Source organism: Pteronotus mesoamericanus, unplaced genomic scaffold, assembly GCF_021234165.1.
Source record: "Pteronotus mesoamericanus isolate MK-2021 breed Mesoamerican mustached bat unplaced genomic scaffold, CSHL_Meso_final contig_82, whole genome shotgun sequence".
In the NCBI taxonomy this organism is placed as follows: domain Eukaryota; kingdom Metazoa; phylum Chordata; class Mammalia; order Chiroptera; family Mormoopidae; genus Pteronotus; species Pteronotus mesoamericanus.
This window is the reverse complement of record NW_026555265.1, coordinates 31,828,855-31,851,426: the sequence shown is the minus strand read 5'-3', so window position 1 is coordinate 31,851,426 and position 22,572 is coordinate 31,828,855. Positions and strand designations below refer to the sequence as shown.

General features: G+C 32.8%; 1 protein-coding gene across 4 annotated transcripts in view; it reads right to left on the bottom strand.

The window, feature by feature from the left end:
- Positions 1–3,631: 3,631 nt before the first annotated feature.
- ARL13B (ADP ribosylation factor like GTPase 13B) overlaps positions 3,632–22,572 on the bottom strand; it is a 65,567-nt gene continuing 46,626 nt past the window's right edge. For 2 of the 4 annotated variants that reach the window (XM_054585245.1, XM_054585248.1), the window contains exons 4-10: positions 20,148–20,253; positions 19,130–19,332; positions 16,428–16,542; positions 13,230–13,455; positions 9,750–9,866; positions 8,711–8,779; positions 3,632–4,136 (exon numbers count right to left, since the gene is read on the bottom strand). In XM_054585245.1, the coding sequence (XP_054441220.1) occupies positions 4,060–4,136; positions 8,711–8,779; positions 9,750–9,866; positions 13,230–13,455; positions 16,428–16,542; positions 19,130–19,332; positions 20,148–20,253 (913 nt within the window). In that variant the 3' untranslated portion in view covers positions 3,632–4,059. Of the gene's footprint in view, positions 4,137–7,861; positions 7,887–8,710; positions 8,780–9,749; positions 9,867–13,229; positions 13,456–16,427; positions 16,543–19,129; positions 19,333–20,147; positions 20,254–22,572 lie in introns of those variants that run through there. The other 2 variants (XM_054585247.1, XM_054585246.1) reach the window with 2 other exon arrangements.

The window sequence follows — 22,572 nt, the reverse complement described above, 5'->3', positions numbered from 1 at the left end:
TTATTTTTATAGGCAGCTTCAGAGTTGTTTGTGGGGTATTTTTTTTGCAGTATTTTATTTAGATTTAATCTTTATTTTTTTTCCATTTTCCTTGTGTCCCCTTATATCCTTCCCCTGAGCAATCACCACACTGTTGTCCATGTCTATGAGTCCTTTTTCCTTTTTTGCTCAATCAAGCAGTTTCAATTTTGATAAGCTTTCGCCACCTTGATGCATTGGACTTCTTTAGTGTGGAATGGGAGAAATTGAGTAAGAGAAATAGCATAGCATACAAAACCAAGTAATAAACTAAAATATTGTCATAGTAAAAGAATACTTGTTAAGAGAACAGCTGCAAGAATAGTGGCATATTTAGTAAGTTTTATATATTAAGTCATCCATACGGCACTTAAAAAGAGTATTCAACTCTTTTATTCCTCACCAGAGGATTTTTTTTTATTGATTTCAGAGAGAGGAAGTGGGTGAGGGAAAGAGAGACGAGAAGAGAGAGAAAGGAGGGGAGAGGGACAGAGACCTTCCACACACACCTCGACTGGGGATTGTACCTGAAACCCTTTTGGTGTATGGGACGATGCTCCAACCAACTGAGCAACTGACCAGGGCAAAAAATTATTTAATTTTAAACTTGAAGAACAATGGCACATTTTATAAAATTACAAATCTGCTTCCTTATTATAAAAGCCAAATAACAAAAATTAGTTTAAAAATTCAGGAAAAAACACAACCAGTAACTCTAAAAATCTCAATATTAGCATTTTGCAACACTTCTAATGCTGCTTCCATGCATAGTTTTATACTTGAAATCAATCACATATAATACTGTATATATGTTACATATGCATTTTACACAAAAAGACACACAGAATTAACTTTCAAATAGGTAAAAACACACCTTTTGGTCAGTATCTTTAACTTAACAAAAGACAGACATTGAATCAATGATATTCTAACAGAGAATGAATACGCTATTCTTATATAAAGCTACCCATGTTAATCTTAGTAAATATTAAACCCAGTTTGTTACTGTAACCTGATTTTTATTTCCTCTCAAAGCTAGAGTTTACATGTTCAAAGTTCCTTTTCTAAGTATACTTTACTAGAATCAATAGTTCAATTCCTGTATAAACCTGAGAAACAACCTGACCTTGGAGCCTGCTAAGCTGACAAAGACCACAGGGCTGACTCAAGGTCACTGACCATGAAAATCCGTATCAGGACCAGCAAGGACTGTGCCTACTTGTCCACAACCCCACCCCCTGCTCTCTTTGTTCTGCTTTTCCTCTCCTCCATCCTCATGAAAACCTTGGCCTGCACTAAGTTGGTAAATTGTAACCATGATTTAGTACCTCCCGACTGTAATCAGTTATGTATTCTGTAACAAATCAAAGTATATAATCAATCCTGTGCTTTAGTTCTCATTGCAGTTGCAAATCACAGGTGTCCCCGGAAGGGAGGAATGCCAATGTAAATTGAGAGGTAACACCAGAACGAAAGGAATAACCTGGGCAAAAGCGCACCACTTTCCTTTCAGCCACCTCCCCTGACTCCCCCTTCCCTCTCTCACCAGCACCTGCACATCTGCACTGCTCCTGGGAAGTTCCCCTCGCCCCCACACAATTCCCACCAACTCCCTATAATAATGGCTGGCTTCACTAGAGACATTAAAATGGGGTTTTGAAGACAGGAGTCCACCCATCTTCTTGAGATGCCAGCATTCGAATAAATCACTATCCTTCCTACCAGCACCCATCTCACAAGTTTGGCTTTCGTTGCAATAAGCAGCTGAACCTGGGTTCAGTTTCATTATGATCTAATTTTTAACTGTCTTTGAAATGACATTGCCACATATATAAAACCTGTGCAGAGTAAAATAACAAAAAATGTATTTTAATCTATTGACTTAGAATGTCTTTCAACAATTATATTTTAAAAGCCTTTCCTATTTTTTTATGCCAAAGAAATCATTTAAATTTATCAAATGACAAGAAGAAAGAGAATGCTGATAAAAATTATTTTTATTGTGTGAAAATGTCATAATTTATGATGGTTAAAAATAAAAATGCAGCATATAACAAAATAGGCATTTAACTGTTAAAGCCATCTCGATTTACAAAAGTTCTTTTAAAATATTTTTAATATGCTTTAAGAATACAAATTAATTCTTGAGATACATAAAACATTAATTCCAATCCATTATATATTTAATTTCAAAATCATTTTAATTAAAAGGACTCAGTAAGTATTGTACACTACATAATCACAAATTTAAAAAGTATATTTATTCTCAAACTAGATGAATTTTAAAAAGATGGAAAAAGTATGAGTTTAGTTTTTTAAAACCTGAAGAATTATAAATGTTACAAAAAAATAAAAAAGATGTACAAATGAGTTTTTTTCCTTTAAAATCCAACTCAAAATATATGTCTCCTTGTGTTTATTTTCCTTACATATCAGCCACCTCTGAATTTTAGATTATGAATTTTATATCTGAAGTAGAACGCTGGGTACAAAACTCAAAAAAAAGAAAAAGAAAAAAGGAACTGCATATGATGCTGACTAGAGTTACCTATTAGTAACCTGGTTAATTAAAGTTCAGGGAGTTTAAAATGTAAATAAAATGTTACGCTCTCAAGTAAAACTTTAAATGTAAATAAGCATACTAAACTGCCTTAGACATACTTACCATGTTGTTGTCAGATACCAGTATGTCTGTTGTCAGTACCAGTTACCGAACTATCAATACTGACAAGGTGATACGGGAATCATACCGTTTATAGTATTTTCACTTTGATATAAATATATGCTTTCAATTAAATGCAACATTATGAATTTATTCCTCAAAATATACATCTAAAAGTCTGTCAAAATGCCAGGCAAACAGAGAATCCTGCAGATGCCATTCTTCAGTGTAAGAGAAATGCAATCACTTTAAAATTGAGAAATTATTTTCAAATTATTTCTTTATAAAGATTATTTTGGAATTATTTCTTAACCCTTATTGCTTTAGTACCCCAGCAATTCCCTGTCATAAACACAAGTCTCTGGACCTACAGTAGCTTTTTCAGCCTTTTTGCCTTTAATTTCAAGGCACTAAAGAATTACAATAACCTAAGAGTCACTGCAGCTGCTGATAGAGAAGGGAGTGAGAAGGAGCACCTGGATCTCTCAAAGGGTTTAACCTCTAAAAAAGGGGTTTTACTGGGATTATTAATAGTATCTCATATAACATCTTTATTTTATTTCTCAAGTCTCTTTTATTTATTAGGATAATCATCAAAAAAAGCAACAAAAATATTGACCTCTCTCCTTGGGTAGTGCTTTCAAATAATATAATTTGTTAGAATAAAGAACTAGATTCTATTTTTAAAAAGTATTATTTTAAAATTAGGTCCAATTAGGATGTATACTTCAAAAACAATACTATTATAAAACATTACCTCAAAACATATAAATATATCATTTGTATAGTTAATAACATTCATCCAGTAAATCAACTCTACTTTCCAGACACAATTTAAAACAAAGCATTATAGAAAAGTATAGTCAATATCACAGTAATATTCTTAAACAAAAGTTATAGAAAAATATAAAAAGTTAAAAATTTAGGTTATAAATTCCCAAGAGTTCCCTTTCCATGCACATGTGTCTTACAAAAAAATGTTTAAGGTATAGAAATAAAGACCATTAAATAAATGGTAATGAAAGTATACAAAGTCCATTGGCTCTTTTTCTGAAAGGTTTTACTTCAGAAATATACCCATTAGTGGAGATGTATAAAGCAGAGTCAGTACTAATTCTTACTAACTTTGTCCAAAACGTTCATCCCACCTGCTGGTCTTTTGCTCTGCCCCCCTTTTTTCCTTTTTCTTTTTTTAATACCACGAACAGCATGGATAAGTAACTATCAGGTCAGTCAAATCCTTGGCTATTAATTGCCTCACTGAAATTGCTATAGTTATCCTGTCCCAGTCATCAGTGTTCAGGGTTTTTCTTTTTTCGAGAAAGAAGGTCCTCTAGTTCATCTTGCTGATATTAAGACAGCTCATCCACATGACGTGGTTATGAGATCATGTCCTGAACATCACTGTTAGGTCTCTGTCGCACAGCCAGGGGAGGCAGTGGCTTCCCATAGAAATCTATATATAGAAGGCATAACAAAAATACAGAACAGTTATGCTAAACAGATATTTGTGACACAATTCATTATTTGCCAACCTACACCTTTAGAAAAAGACACTTTGACTTGATAGATGAAACAATAGGAGAATAGAAAATCAAAATCCAAGAAGAATGAATCCAAAACACAACCACTAGGGTAAATCTTTAACACTACATTGTAAATTATTCTCTATTTGATTTAATAAGAAGTTGTACCTAATGTACACATTATTATTTTTGTTTCCAATTACATGTTCACATTAGAAGAGAATGAGTAACAATATTCAAAATCTATGGAACCTGTTGTCAAAGCCCTGATAAATCAGTGTTTGTATAATTTATGTTGTTATCCAATTGCTATTACTTCTAGGTATTTTGGAAGAAGTAATTAATTACCTTAGTGTTCTGATAAGTAGGAATCTTTTATAATGATGCTTTGATATAGTTTAGTGATTGAGGGCATATTTGATTCAAAAAGTCTTTTTTTCTATTTCATAATAAATTCCTATCCCTTCATTATCACAAATTGGTTTAGAAATCTAATAGCACATCTAAATTTCCAGTAAGTAATTAATTAGTTTCTGGCTTAATCCCTTAAAATTATTCTAGAAGCATAGGTGTTCAGGATTACTTGAAACAAATAAATTGGAAATGTATTAGGTGGGCACACAATGCAATGCACAGATCATGTGTCACAGAAATGTATTCTTGAAACCTATATGGTTCTATTAACTAACATCACTCCAATAAACTTAATTTAAAAAGAAAGACAATGTATTAGGGGCCCATTTTCATTTCCAGTTCTACATGTGTCTGGAGTTGAGCTAAGCTACTCCATGGTATTGCTTCCTCAGCATCCATTTTGCCTGGCCAAGTGGCTGTGCTGGGCCTTAAACAGACAGTAGCTCTTCATGCAAACACATGCCCCCGATAACTGCCTGCAGAGTCATAAGTAAGTTCATGATATGACTTCCCCCAATGATCCTTGTGGTCAAAGTCTCCCTCTTCCTCTAAGGCCTCTTCTCATATAAGACCCTAGTAGAACTTAACAAAACTCCACTCTTTCTGGTTTGAATGGACATGTTTGGCCTTAGCTTGAGAACACCAAAGCACATCACCCACATACCCCAAAAACAGCAAGTGCCCCAGGTCCTGTAGATCTCTCTGCCTGCACCCTAGCTTGAGCATCCCTGCAGAACCCTCGAGTGTACTTCCTCCAAAACTTGTGATTAATAACTTTCTCTATTGCAGTTTCTCTTGCAGTCTTTCAAAACTCAAGCTTACCATATAGCATGCAGGGGTTCACCTTAACAAATGTTAATTTAACAAAATCATGACAGCATTTACAGAACTTGGAAGTCACCACTCCATCCTAACATGAAATAAATAACTGAACAGAATGAAAAATCAACAACTCTCCTTGGATCCGTAAGAGAGGGCAGGTCACAGGAAAAAACACTGCCTCCAATACTGGATGGACAGGCAAACACAGGAGTCTCAGTTTATTGGAGCAGACATTCACGAATAGAAGCTGCCCAGGGAACCAGTATCTGGGTAGGGTAACCTAGCAAGAAGTATCTTTTTCCCTCCCAAAACATTATTTTATTTTTGCAGTTGATTTTATATTAGTTCTTTGCCAGAAAACTTAAATCATTCTACAAAGTAGGCTGCTTATCAGCTTAACTGTAGGGAATATAATAAGTTGACCTTAGTGTCCAACTGGTATAACTAACTTAACACCCATTTTTATAATGGGTTCAAACACTTTTAACATGAAAAACTGAAGAGCAGTAATACTACATACAGAATTTTTAATTTTGAAAACATTCTCTAGTTTATATATGTGGTATTTTTGAATAATTTTTTTATTTATTTCTCATAATGTACAACACGTAACATATTAATGAAGTACGGACTGGATATGTTTACAAAGGGAAAATGGACCCTCATCTATTCTCTGAATGCGTTTGTCTTACCTGTTACACTGAATGAGCTTTAGAGACAATAAAAGCAATTAGAAAAGTAGAATCAAACTGTTATCAAGGTAAATGTCTATAATCAAAGAACAAGTAAGAATCTGCCGTAAAAATTCCCATCAGACTAAAACAAATTATTTTCATCACAGTAAATTTTAAGTGCCGAACCAATCACAGCTGAATTTACTTACCTAAGCTAGTTCATCATGTATCTAATTGCCATGAACTGAATGCAAAGAAATGTGTACAAAGAGGAAAAAAGAGAATGCAATTATGACACTGGCACCTATCAGCATCTCATAAAGATCTCATGGTAAACCCTAAAAATTGTTATTAAATTATTTTATTAAAAAATTTAATTTATTGTATCTGCTTTTTTCCTCCATTAGTATAAGCAGAAATGATCATTGTTTTTTAATCCAGTTTAGGTATACTCTGACTTAAAATTCATGAAAAAAATAATGAAGATATTTTTAAAACTTTTGAACTTATAGTATTTTCTTCTTTGTTATGAAAACTGAATTTATTGACACAAACTGAAAATTAACTGAAATATAGGAATATGGTCGTCCTAAACTTAATTTTTATCATTCCCAGTTTTATTTTTTAAAATAAAGGAAAAACAAAACAAAAACAACCTCTCAGCCCATTTTTAATCTCTTTTTCTATTTGCCCTTAAATATGTTACCCCTAGATGCTACCATTAGTTCTTTTCTCTGCATTCTACATACTTTCCCTCAGAAACAGGAAACTGTAATTCTCTCAATTGCATTCACTTAGTAAACAATCGCAGAGCACCTATTATGGGCAAAGCACTCCTATTGTGTGATGACAACTGAAATAAAAAAGAAAATCTCCCTACATACCCTCCCCCACACACTGGGCCCTTCTTTTCTCCTGAGCCCCAGAGTCATATTCGTACTAGACCACTGACGTTTCCGAACAGTTAAGCCTACAGACACCTCCAAAGTAGGTTTTCTTCCTCCTCATGGATTTTCAATCTTACAGAGAGCATCAGCCTTCCAGCCCCTCTAGCCAAATAATCCTCTATTCCTCTCTCCTTTACCCCTTAAGACCATTCATCAAGTATTAGCTAATTGTTAAAATACTCGTTGTATACATGTTTTACTCTCCATTGCAATTTCCATTCCTCCCTTCTCGCTTTGAGTACTACAACAGCCTCCTAACTGGGATCCTTTCTTCAGGTGTGGCCACCATCAAGTCTGTAATTCACATTGTGTCAAAAATAGTTTTCCTAAACAACAAATCTAGTAACACTATTTCCCTGCTAAAAATGTATAGTGTTTCTTATAAAATTATAGCAAGTCCAGACATCTTAATGTATATTGTGAAGCCCTTTACAATCAGTCCCTAAACTATAACTCCAGTTTCAACACTCTCTATAACTTTACATTTCCTCTCCTACCCACTCTATCCACATGAACATGAGATCCAGACACAAGTAGCTTCACGCTATTTTCCAAATATCCAGTGTCCTCCCCAACCTTTGAAGCCGACTGTTTCTTGTGCTGACAGACTTTTCTCCTTTAAAGGCCCAGTTCTAACACCACTTTCCCCAGCTGCCCCAACAGTTTGTGTACAGTACTCCAATTCTACACCACAGAACTTATTACTGTATACTGTGAATTGTCATATAGTAAAATAAGATGAAGTATGACCTTCTCTATTAGATTAGGGCCCCCAGAAAGGCAGAATTTGTCTTATTCATCTTGGTATCACCAGTGCTTTAGGCTGTGTCAAATACAAAATAGTTATTTGTTGGATAGCTGATTCAGTAAGAGAAAAAATATCAGTCAGAGGGGATATTAATGTTTTCTATATATACATGTCTGTGTATATACACACACAAACACATATATTAATATTACCTATTTTTTTCTAGCACCACACTGAATATTTAAACTGATAATGTACTCTAACATACATAATTTCAGAGTATAATAAAATAGAAACTAAACTACTATTGTCAGTAAAAGCATTGCGATATAAAGTCATTCAACCAAACACATATGATTTTCCTGTAATTTCTGTCTTCAAAAATGAAAACAAATTTTTTAATTTTTGCTAATGATTACTGGTATACTCAAATGATCTGATTCTACAGTTGTGTTGGTATTTACTTCATTTGAATATTCAGCAACTTGTCTTATTAGAAGCAGAGAAACAGCTACATGGCATCATTGAGTACATTGGGCACATATGTATAAGACAATGCAGTTTTTAAAGCACTCCAATTGTAATTTCTATTTAATTTAAATTGTTGTAAAGCCTTTCACTTTCTATCACAATTTACATACATATCTGAGTATAATGGATAAACACATGCTATGATTATTTTTACCTCTGCAGTGTAAGGTAAACATCAATTCCAATTATTTAGAAGCAAAGAACACTTAAAAATAAAAAAAAATTAAATAAAAGGAGAAAAAAAATGATGTATAATGAAAAAGGATGGCTACGAGTTCTTCCAAAACTATAAGTTTGTTGAAGTAATGAGGTAAGGAAAAGTGAATGTAGTATGTATAGATATTTGAAAACTGATCCTTTTGTATTACCATTATGACGTGTTTCACCAAGAGGCTCAAGCTTTGGAAGTCTAGTGACTTTGGGGGTTCCCCAGCCAACTGAAGAAAAAGAAAAACATTTAAGCACTGTTAAATAATGTCTCTTTATTTAGGTTGGTTGAGAGGATCCCTTTCTATACAAGAATGTATATAATACTTGACGTCAATTCATATATACTGAATGGCACGATAATGATTAGCCATAAACTCATTTTAAATTTCTATTTTAAAATGTCATACATGTTAACATTTGCTTTAAGTATCATTTATCTTTAGTTAAAAATATAACTATCTTCACCACTACCATAAAAACCTTAAGCTATTACTGTAATCTCTAGCAGAGGCTACAAGAAATTTTTACTTATAAAGTGGAATACTAGAAATGAGCCTGCAAATAATTCTCAAAGGAGAATGTTACCATCTAAAGCCTTCTAGCAGGGCTAGAAGGGCAGTATAAACATATACATTTAGATATTTATTGAGCAACCTATAGGATACAAGGTACTATGCCTAATGCTGAAAAATTACTTATAGTTATTGTGCAGTTCATATGTCCCAGTGCTTTACAGGCAGTGTATTCCATGTAATCCTCATAACACCTTAGAAGGTCAGTATGTATGTTAGAAATATAATGAAAAAATTCATGTATCTTCGTTTTAACTGTTAACTTTCATGATGAAAGATGCATTTTTAAAAGCTTGTATTAGCCATCCATTATACTTAAATTCCTTTTAGCAACCTGTGCACTGATATTTTAATTAAATTTTGAATCTATTCTAGTAAGTGCCTGGATAAAGTTTTCTTATTAATTTTTACTTATTTTTTTACGTTTATAAGCATTTTTTATGGTTAAAAAAAGTAATAAATACTTATGTTCATAAATTACGAACAAAATCAAGTGAAGAATTCTACCTTTTTCACCAATGCACAAGATAATGAATATACTGAATAAATACTACGTAATTTCCTTCTTTATCTTCATTGTTTAAAGCAGGATTTCTAAATTCAGTATCAATATCAAAGTACTCACCAGGAGGAGGAGGCGGGGGTGGTGCTGGGCTCTTAGGAGCAGAGTCATCTGTATTAACAGGTTCCACACGGTGACTCCTTTTTATTCTTAGTTTCTTAGTTTTCTTTTTACTATTATCTACAAGAATATAAACATGAAACTTGGGAAAAATTAAATTTATATAATAAAAATTAAGACTAGAACTAGAATATTGATATTATTATTATCACAGAAATATATATTTAATTCAAATTGGAAATTATTACCAATAACAAAATGTGAACTTGCTTTTACTAAGAAATAAATTCTTAAATGATTGCTTATTAAATGATTAGCAAACATGATACAAACAACAGAAAGCCTATATTCTAAGTTCTATGAGAGGTTATTCAGAATACAAAAAAAGTTCACATTTTCAAAAGTAACACTGTTTTCAAATATTATATAAGTAAATACAATTATCTAATTGCAAGGATTTCCATAAAACTCAGAATGATCTAGGGAAAGAGGAAAGGTGTTGACTTATCTCAGTAGGAGATCCTATATAGAGATCTGTCTGGGAAAACATCCAACCATTGTTAATATAATGAGAATGATTTGGGTGACATTGATTTAACCTGGCAGCCAAGGAGAATGGACTGGAATGCGTGTGCATGAACAATGGTGATTTCACTGTACTAGTTAGTGGGGGCAGTAGATGCCATTGAGTGAGCATGAGTATTGTGTGGCCATTGCATTCAAAGTGACTGAGCGAACAGAGCAATGAATCTGCATCAAATTTTTCATTAAGTTTGAACATTCCTCTGTGGAAACTATTTGATTGATTCAGAAGGCTGCAGCTATGGGCAACTGGTGATTGACAGCTTCATCATGACAACATGCCCATTCATGCATCATGTCTCGTTACAGTTTTTCGACAAAACAGCAATCACCCAAGTGACTCTACCCATCTACAGCACAGATTTGGTGCCCTATGACTTCTGGCTTTTCCCAAAACTAAAATCACCCTGAAAGGGAAGAGATTTCAGACCATTAGTGAGATTAAGGAAAATAAGTTGGGGCAGCTGATGGCAACTGGGAGAACTGTGTGAGGTCCCAAGATGTCTACTTTGAAGGGAACTGAAGTGTCATAGTCCTATGTACAATGTTGTATCCTGTATCTTCTTCAATAAATGTCTCTATTTTTCAAATTACATGGCTGGATACTTTCTGGATATATATATGTATGTATGCATGTATCATATATATGTGTGTATGTGTGTGTGTGTGTGTGTGTGTGTGTGTGTGTATAAAATAAATCAGGGGTCCCCAACCTCCCTCCTCTAGGTCTGTGGGTGCCACTTGCATTACTGTCTGAGGTCTGCCTCCTGTCTCCCCTCTCCAACCCCAGCCAGTGGAAAAACTGTGTTCCACAAAACTGATCCCTGGTGCCAAAAAGGTTGAGAACTGCTGGTATAAATAATCAAAAAATAAATATTTGAAATGTGAAAATGACCCTACTCAAATCTAAACACATTACCCTTTAAAATAACCCCCAAATAGGTATACCCAATATAAATACAGAAAGGGGCAAAGGGTGATTTACAGTTATTTGTATGAAAAATAATGCAATAATTAATAATAATAATATAACAATAAATTCTGTTTTGCATACTCACAATTGTAAACCTACTTTTGCCCTACCCAGTATATACAACCAAAAATCACACTAGATTTTTGCAAGCAGAATTTGTATTCTTTTAACAAATAACTATTTACAGATTCTCATATAAGCACACAATAATATTTTAAGAACATCTATGTTGTTAGTAGGTAGACTCTAACAATGTAAGCCAGGATGGCATAATACTTAAGTAACCAAACATAGAAGTTACTGAAATATTTTCATTGACAATCCCATACCAAATTTATATACTATGTAATACATTTTCTAAAATGGTAATTATCTGTTATTTAAGAAATAGTCAACATCTATAAAACCTACAAAGCCATGAGAAATACAAACATATTTAGAAATATGTTATTTTCTAAATCAATTGGTGTCATTTGACACATTTCACTCCGGATGGAAACAAAGACATCTTTTTACAATTAGAGCTGTAAGCTTTATAGCTGGCAGAAAGGAAATGGTACTGAGCTCAGCATCATGGAAGAGCATTAACATTAGAGCAGATAATCCGAGGTGGGGTCTCAGCCTGGCCACAGGTAAGATGTATGATCTTAAAAAGGTTAGTCAACCTCTCCAAGCCCCTGGCTTCCTATTCTATACAATGGGAATAATATACCCTAGGATTACTACAACATAATGCTATGTCAAATAATATAAGGCATATGAAACCATGTTCTAAATTATAATGTTAATTATAATAATTATTATAGTTATATGATTGACTAACTTAGATCTTCCTATGCGTTATTTTCAAATATCTGTCAAAAAACTTTGCTCTTCAATGATGTATTTGTGTTAGAAAGAGGACTTTCAATATATTGAGAGGCTACTCTAAGTCTGTTTTCTCTTTAACTCTGCTGCCAGAGCTATATGGGTATGAATATGGCTACCCTAACTGCCCAACTTACAAAAAAGTACAACTCTTAAATCTAATTATTTATACAGCAAAATATCCATGTTAGCTAACCTGCCCCTGAAAGCCTGAGATCTCTCTCATTTTCATAAAGTTTTTGATACTGTATAAAAATCCTTATATACAATGGAACACATTGCTAACTAGGAATGGCAAGGAACTAATAATTACTAGATAGCTCCCATGTGTCAGGCCCATGCTAGAACATTGTAGAATTATTTTTATTATAAGCAACTTTAAAATCTGTTTAAAAATGATGCTTATTTCCATTTTAGAGATGAAGGAGACTGAAGAATGTCACATAACACAGCATGTATCTAATAAACGCAAAAGTCAGGGTTCCGTCCCAAGTTGTCTGATTCCAGATTCAGGCTGTGTCTTTGATACCAAAAGACATGAAATGCTTGTTAAATTATATAACCACTTAGAAAAAGAAAAGTGATTTTGAATTGAAAATTTTACATGATATTAAGGTAAGAGAAAAATGGCTATGTGATAAGGCTTTAAAAATGTTCAACTGATTCTGGCTGCATCCTACAGAAATAGCATGTCAACAAAGGAAATGATGCTGACTGTAGCATTATGAGGTTTAAAAAAACACAAATGAAAACCTCAAAAAGCCTTCAACGTATGAAATACATTCCAAGGATTCCTGGAGCTATGTTATATTCCAACTTTTTGAAAATTTCTGCTGAAATTCTTTTAAGTTGCAAAAGACTACATTTTAAGGCATCTTAAATAAAAACATGTTATCACATTGGCTAATGAATAACTAAAAACCATGATAAAACCATGATAAATACTGCATTTAGAGACACAAAATATAATTGTTTATGAAAATAATCATGACAAAGAAGTATAATTAAGTTATGTATATATTATATATGTAATCTTCTTATTTAATAACTAGATTTATCACCTGATTCTGATGATGGCTGGTATGTCTCGTCTTCATTCTCCAACTGCTGTGTTAATGCTTCATTATAATTTTCTACTATTCCAAACTCTTTGGTTTGTTGGCTACTGTCACTGATCTGGCTCTGTGTCTCTATCTGCTCATGCTCCATTTTGTGTTTCAGAGGGCAGTCATCACAGCCTTTCTCTATATTTTGCTGCTTTTTCTCTTTTTCAAGCTTTTTTTCATTCTAAAAAAATGAAATATATCATCTTTAATGTAACAGTTGTATCTAAGATAGTTTTAAGGAAAAAAGCAAATAATCCAAGAGTATTCTATAACTTCAGAAAACTGAGATTTCCATTAAAAATTATTTGTTAAATACATAATTGAAACACGCTAATTGCCAAACATCCAGAAAACAGATTGTATAGAGGAAGAAAACAAATATTACCAGTAATTCTACAGCCTACAGATGACCACTATTTGATGTATAAGCACTAAGAGATGCTTTTCTTGGCCTACCACACACATACAGACATACACCATCCACAAACATACACAAATATGATAGATTGTTTCTATATACATATTTACTTGTCTTTTAAACAAAAGGACTGAAGTTTTTATTTAAGAATATATATTTCTTTCTTTAGAATAGTGCCTGATGCCTTGTAAAGTGTTAGCTAAATGTCAAATAAGTGTTAGCTATGATTGCCTTCACCAATTACATTATCATTTTGAGTGGTTATATCATAACTTATTTTACAAATTCCTGATCAATTAACAAAGGGGTTACTTCTATTTTTCACTATTAACAGAAACACAACTATTGAATTAATTCTTTAGAATAAACTCCTAACATTAGAACTGCTAATAATGAGTAAGCACATTTTTAAATGTGACACACGACAACCTTCTCTTCAGAAAAACTAAAGCCAATTTACACCCTAGGCAAAAGGTTGAGAGAGTGATATTTCCCCATATTTTTTTGAATGCTGTATATCATTTTTAATCTTTCATATCTCCGTCAAAATAATAAATGTTTTTATTCAGTGTTGGTTTACTTACTGTTTTTATTACTATTATCAATATAAAGATGAAGTATTGAATATCATTATTGCTTTTTTTTATTTTTCTTTAGGGAACTACCCACAGTAAACCAATGTCCACTTTTTTATTTGATTCTCATTATTTTCATAGTAATTTTTAAGGGTTCTTTTTTTGTCCTATGTGTCTTAAATATTTTTCATTAGGCTTTGCTTGGGTTTTATTGCCTCTAACTTTATAGACCAGCTCTTAAAATAACTGAACATAACAAGATCTATCTATTTTTACTTCATGATTTATGGTTTGATTGTCTTGCTTTGAAAGTTTTTCCTCTTCCAAATATATAATGTTTAACACTATTATGTGCTAGTTCTTTTTAAGGCTTCTTTTTAAAAAAATAATACATTTAAATCTTCTGGATTTAATACGGCATATACAGTGTTTACTAATTTTATTTTTTTCAAAATGACTATTCAGTTTTTCCCGCATCCTCTTCTCCCAGATTTGAAATGTTATTTTTATCTTATACAAAATGCTCAGACATAATTAGGTTTACTCAATGTTTATTAATGTTCCATTGGTTCCATGGGAATCAATATCTCAACATTTTTATCTGTAGTAAAAATCAAAGAAATGTAAGCATGCTTCTCTAAAATGCAAAGATTTTAAGGAACAAATTTTGGGGGAGAAAAGGAAAATATGATCAGCATAAAGGACTATAGGTAATCTGTTTTCATTTGGTTTATTTCTTTACTGATCTTAAAATTATTGTAGCTTAAAAGCATAATTGGTGAACCTTCCCCATGCTCCTAATTAATTTGGGGATTTCCAATACAAGGTATACTACTTTGTACACCACGATTGTTCACATCTTCATTCAATGAAAAATACAATGTTGGTAGAAGCATTAAGGTTTTTTCTATGTAACCATAGTACTAGAAAATTGGCCATTACTTTCAAAGTGAGCTTTATTACACACATAAATTAATGTTTAAAAGTAAAAAGTCAAACTTGGTTTTTCTCTTCTCCATCAATATTTTTTAAAGGGCATAAAACAAAACTTGACAAAAATAATATTTAAAAGGAGGGAGACAAAATAATAGCTTCGTATTAAGATAACAGCTTTACAAAAAAGACAGCTTTACTGTACTTAAAAAAGCACACATTTAATTAAGTGAAATGCAATGGGGTTAATAAAAAGATTAACTACAATTAACCTTCTGGTACCTAAGCAACTTAAGTCCAAATATTTCATATTCCAATTATTTTGCAAATAAAGCAATACAAAAATTATCCAATCACCTTCTTACCTGTGGAGCTGCCTCCCTCCTCAGCAGCAGCCCCAATGAAGAAACAATCATCCACCTTCCCAGATGAGCACCTGTGTGGAAGGAGGCACTGACAGCGGAAGGGGAATGGAGAACATATAGGCAGTGGGACCAGCAAACCAGCTGCCACATTAAGCTCTGGTGACTGGAGAGCAAGTTTAGGAAGTTCTGCCTCAGAGGAAGCATGGCTGCTGAGGGCGAGTAAACTTTATAAACTCTGGGCACCAACAGAAGATGAAAACAAAGACACAGATATACAGACATCCACACACACACAGACCACATACAACCCCTTAATTTCTTCATGATTAATAATCCACAAGTTAATTTTGCTAAAACTTCTGACAATTACAATTAAAATAAATCACATTTACATACAGAAGAAATTGTTATAGTTTGAAACACTCAAGTATCCTGGGTGAACAATAAGAAATTCATTTATGTACTATAAAGCATTATAAGCATCTAAATATTATTGTAAAGAGATGCTAGTAACAGCAATACAGAGATAAAGACACAATGTAAATAAGAGTAAATATATTAATACCATAGGAAATAAATAACAAAAAAGATTTTTCAGAGCAGTAACTATTACAGTGGCTACATTCAATCTCAATTTTTATTCTCAGTTAATTCTGGAGTCACCTTTCCTTTTTATATTAGAAGATAAATTTGAAGAGAAAAAGAGCAACAAACCTTTAACCTGTCTCTCCCATTTAATTCTTTTAGAAATAATCAGTCTCTGGTGAAACATTTCTGCGTCCTTTCCCAATTCCCTGACTCCTTTCTTAACCTCCAAATTTATAACTTAAGATATAAAAATTCCATTTGCCACCATCCATACCTCAATGATTACGGTTGCTATCGGCTGGAAAGGATTAACAATAACTGGTTCTGGGTCCATCTCAACCAGACCACTTGCTCCATCGCGTTTAGCCTGCTCTTGCTCTCTTTGTTCTCTATTGTTTGAGAGAAAAAAAAAATGTAATTCCTGAGAGAATGCTGAACCATACTTAAGAACACTTGCAATAGGATTAAGGCTATTAAATTTAGTAATTTAAACATCTAGGTGTGGCTTTGAATTACTGATGATTTTCAGACATCTTTATGTAGGTAACAGGCCTTTATCTCCATGTAAAGATTATTCATTTCAATTTTTAAGAAAAGAAATGCTGACAAAAATAACATCCCCTATAACTGATTTCTTAATGCGACAGTGCATATTAATCATTTTTCTATGTGCTAAGTGTTTATATTTAACTGTTTATTAATTACTACCCCAAACCAATGCTTTCCTCTTCACTGATGTTAACAGATAAGTCCTCTTGTTAACCCTCTTCTGAAGGGCGGTGTCAAATTATTTATCACACATAAACTGGACAATGACTGTTGCTGTGCATAATAGAAGGGGCTAGGAAGATAAATTACACTATATCACTTAGATTAAATAAGTATTTCCATATTCATTACTATTGAAATATTTTCTCTCTCTGATTTATAGTTAATGTAGTCCCATACATGAGGAGTAGTTAAGTTATAAAACAAGTAGCTAAAGACAGAAAGATGACTAGTGTAGATCTCCAACTAGGCTGCTAGTATAGCAATGTGAATGTTTATTACCATGACGTTTATTAATTATGTCTTCTGATGGAAAGATATATCCTTTCATTCTGAACTGAGAAAGCGAAGATTTAGAAATCTGCAGTTTACTACCTTTGTGACCTTGGACGCGTATCTGCATCTTTGAGCAACAGCTTTCCCATGTGGATAAAAATACCTACTTCATAGGATTTTGTCAGCTAATGTGATATATGTGAAAGCACTCTGTAAATGAACATACTTATAGGACTGTAGTTGTTAGTAATGCTATTTATTAATAAGCAATTCCAGTATCTAGTATTAAAATACTGTTTTAAGATACCAACAATGATGTGTTTTACAATTTTTCAACAATATATGACTCTATTCAATTAGATTTAATGAAGTAAAAAGTTGTTTTTTTTTTAAATCACTCCTCTCTAAATGCCAATTTACTTTTAATTATAGAGACTCTGCTCAACAAGATAGGCCTCTGACTACATGTGGCATGGCTAGGAGAAAGAAGGAAAGGGGAATGGGTATTAGAAAAGCCGGCCACAACATGAACTAGAATATCTTTATAGAAAAGTTAAGACCTTGAAAAAAAAATAACTAACAGGTTTCTTTTATCCAACTCAACTTTTTGTTCTTTTTGTTTGTTTTCTTAAATGAAAGAGGAGTCTTCACTAAAGTATGACCATACATTTTATTTTTATAAATATATAAAAGGTAGGTCCACATGAATGATTGGGATTGTACTGAGCTTTATATCATAGAAATATACAGTGACAGAAAACAAAAGATTCTCACAGGAACTAAAATCTCCTATCCGTACCAAGAGAAGCCTAGGTAAATTACCTGCTAATATTATTGAACACTTAGGGATAGAGAGTTATCTCTACAAGTATTTTTTTCCTTTAAGTCTACCTCTAAATTAAATGAAAGATACCTATAATCAGAGAATTTCCCTGACAATGTCAGAGACACCACACCAAGATCACCGAGTGGGTTCATGTCTAGCAGGCTATAACTATGTTAACGCACATGGAAGGCTAATATTACTTAGGTAGATGGAAGACGACTTTGGAGCTTGTAGGAGCTCACTTAAACATCTTTCCATTTTTCCCCTCCCCTCCCATGCAACTATCCAGCTGAGAAAAGATAAATATTGGGATTTAGCACTAAATTCAATTTTTAATCAAATCTAAGCACTTTTTTTGTATCATTAAGATTATTATAAATGATTCTGTGGTAGAATTTATGTAATCATTTCTTTTTAAATTCAGAGTTTGCTAAATTTAGTTTAAAATTTTGCTTTCAGGAATTATATTTTTAAAATAATCTGAAAAACATATTTTAAAAACTTGAGAAAGTGCAATTTAGTTTATTTTCTGACAAAACTTGTGTTCAAGATTGGATTTTGCCTCAGTTACCTGATCCACTAACTGATTACCTTCTGTCTTTGCTGAAACTGAAGAAGATTTCTCAATCTATTGACATAGTGCACTCAGTAATTCGTTGTCAGGGAATAATTCGTCGTCTGTCCTGTACAGCTGCTTCCTGGCCTCTGCTCACTACATTGCCAGTAGCACAACATCTCCCACACCTGTGATGAGTAAACAGGCCCCTAGATACTGCCAAATGCCCTCTGAGAAGCAACAGCTTATTGTTTGAAAACCACTGCAATAAAAGTATCCATAAGAAATAGGAGATAAAAATTTTAAAACTCTTAGAAATAATACATACATAAGGAATAAATTTAACTACTGTAACACCACCAGCAAAAGTAGAATCCTATCACTCAAACTTACATAAAGATCCATAAAAGTACAAAACTGATCTAGTGTCTTCCTTCAGACAAAAAAAAAAAAAAGGAAACTGAATAGACAAAACTAAGAAATTATGCATAAAATTTTGGTGTATTTTTGACTTTTCAAATGCACTGTGGTACAAAATTAATCTACTTACCTTTCTTCTCGTAATTTTCGCACTCGTTCAGCCCTTTCTCGTTTCTCTTGTTCCTCAAGAGCACGTTGTTCTGTTGTGTCTTTTTGGATGCGTTCATTTAAGGCATCAAAGTCTCTTGCAATGATATGTAGCAGCCAATAAAGGCCTTTTTTAATGGACTTGTCAATTTTCTTTCCAGATCCCAAGACTGCCGAACAAGGTTCCTGAAAAACAACAATTTATTTGACTTAAAGATCAAAAGTTCTCCACAAAAATGTATTCATAAACCATTAAGTATAATTTCTGGTAAATAAAAATTAACCCATTAAATTAATTACATGAAGCACCTGGTTATTTAACTCATAAAACAGACATCTGCAACGACCATTAACATTAGTACGCAGGAGCTGAAATATTTTAAATACAGTATCTGTAACCTATGAGAGGTATTATGACATAAGAAGTTGACAGTGCCAGTTAGAACTTTAAACAAACTCACTGAAAGACAAAACTTCCAGAATAAAATGCCCCTATTTATTAAAAATACCAGAAAGTTTTAATTCCTTATACCTGGGAATTTATAGCACTGATCATCTTTTAAGGCTGATACTCTAATGACCATCTTCTGAAACCAGAATAAACTTACTAATATGATATTTTAAAACTCATTTAATCCTCTCCTATGTTTAAATTTTGTATTTATGTGTGTGTTTTCTTTTTACCATTTACAAAATTTATAGCAAGATGTGTTTGTATAGCTTACAAGTCTTGTCAGCATCATCTTAAACAAAAAGCAAACCTACAGTCTTTAAAATCTCAAAAGATAGTTTACAGAATAGAAAACAAATATCACAATATTAAGTAATATTTTAAAAAACTGTGAAAATGCGATTTCTGGGGTAAAAAAAATTCTTTTAAAATACTAATGAATTATTTTGTTAGCTGTTTACACCTAATCACCTATCACCTTTACAAAAACTAAATTATACTGAAGATATTTCATAGGACAAAAAAACCCCCCCAAAACTCTAAGACTTACTATTTGACACAGGCACCTGTGTTCATTGACCATTTTTTCCAGAGATAGACATTCAATCACATCAGCTTCTCCTAAAGCCCCTTCCTTGTCTTGTTTATTTGCCAACCTAGAGAGATATAAAGTGATTTTATAGCAAATATATAATCAGACAGCCACTTCAAAATATTTTGACCACGTCCTAATTCCAAAGTTCTAAACCTATTGACTACAGAAGAAACCAGTTTAAGAGAGTACTTTAGTATCCGTTTCATCATTTTCCCTTTACTGCTAAAATAAATTTGTAAGAATTAGCATAAGAAAAACAGGTAAAGTGTCAAGAAAACAAGTAATAAGTCAATAGTCCAACAAAAAAGGCTATAAAGAGAAAAAGAAGTGGACTAGTTTTCTCAGCCTTCAGTCATCCATCAATTCTAATTTTCACATTAAATATCTTTATTATCTTAAAATACATTGCATCAGGATGTAAATGCCCTTATCTCATGCCCTTATCTTCTTAAATAGGTGTTCACACTTTAAAATAAATTTATTGATTTTAGAGAGGGAGGGTGAGAGAGAAACATCAATGGATTGCCCCCACTTAAGTGCCCTAACCAGGAATCGAACCTGTGACCTTTTGTTACATGGGACGACGCTCAAACTGAGTCACACTTGCCAGGGCCAAAGTGTTCATGTTTTAAACACCCAAATATTTATTCTGAGTTTGTACTATTTGAGCTTGTCTGCATTTCCAGTATGTGAATGTATCCATTTAAATGTGCAATTTAACGGAGAAGTGGGGCCACTTCTATCTATAAGAATTTACTTTGCATAGCACTGTACATAAAGAACATTATATTTAATTACAAACAAATTGGGAAACAACAAAAGGAAAAACTAAAATAAGATCTAAAAAAATTATCACAAAATACCACAATTTACTATCAGATGGCAGAGGTCAAAAAGTTTAAATACTATCATGGTCAGGGTTTGATATACATTTCAGGTAAATATATATTGTTTAAAAAATACACAGAACAAAACACCTAGTGAACCCTTATCAATTCTCTTTAAAAATTATCCATATGGTGCTGGTACTTAGGAGGCATCTGGCTGTATCACATTTAGTGATGTTAAAACAGATTAGTGGATTCAGCGGAAGTCAACCCGATCAGCCAAAATACTATCATTGAATGAGTTCAGCATCCACTGATGACCTCTACTAAATTCCCTGATTTTATAATAGCTTATAAAATCATGACTTTTCTAGTTCTTATTCCTTTTGTATTTACTAGTTGTATTTTTTGCTAAAAAGTAAGCTTTCATCAACTACTTGCTTACTCTTACTTAAATACAACTCAAAGTCAAGAAAAATGTTCAATCCTTTCCCTTCATTTCCTAATATTAGTAATAATAAATTGGTGCTCTACCAATCTCCAAAAGTGATCACGTTGCTTTCCTTGGTTTATGGGGGATATCATTATGAAATAATGGATTATTAAAATATATTTTATATGTTTCAATATTTTGTAGCTACTGTTTTGTTTCAGTTACCCATTATTGGTCAGTGGGAGTCCCTTTTTATTTTGCTCCTGTGTTCTTTTGGTACAACTCCCATACTCTTTGGTATCTTCTTGCTTTTTTGTAAGAAATAATATTCCAGACCTGGAATCAGCCATTGCTTAAAGGGGTCTTCCCCTTTTTCTTCCTTTTGGACAGATGGTATTTTAATGACCACAGCCTGGGTGCTATGGACATTTGTTGCTATTGACTTGCCTTTGTTTTCTAGCTCCTTTCAGTCCACAAGCCAGGGGAAAAAATGTATTTTTTAAGAAAGAAAAAATTTAAATCATGAGCTCATATTGATTTTCCCATTTAAATCAAATATTAGCAAGTTTTTACTCAGCTTCTTAAAGTGTGTAACTTTTTTCTTAAGCTGAAAACTACAGTTCCTAGTAACACTGTTACTGACTATTTGCCTTATCCTATAACCCATATAAGAGATCCACTACAATACCAATATAATTACTAAAAGTAAGATTACTAAATGCAGGTTAAAATCTTTGTGGTTATTCTTGTCTCTGAAATACATCCCACAACAGATGCACAGTCAAAATATTGGGTTTTTAAAATTACTTGAAATAATCCCTGTTTATATGGTAATATCACCATATAGCTAGGTTCACTTGTTTCAGCCTGCTTTTGCTTTTTAGTTTTATATTTTACCTTAAGGTTTAATTTTTAAAACATTTATGTGGTTTCAAATTCAAAACTATAAAAACAAAGTTCAATCAGGAGTCCTTCTCCTCCCTCTATCCCATCCATTCTCCTGTAAATAACCATTTTCGTTAGTTTTCAGCTTATTGTCCCCCCTCCCCAGTTATTTCTTTTTGAAAATATAAACATGTGTATGGGCAAAATGATATGTTAAAGATCACAATTTGGGCAC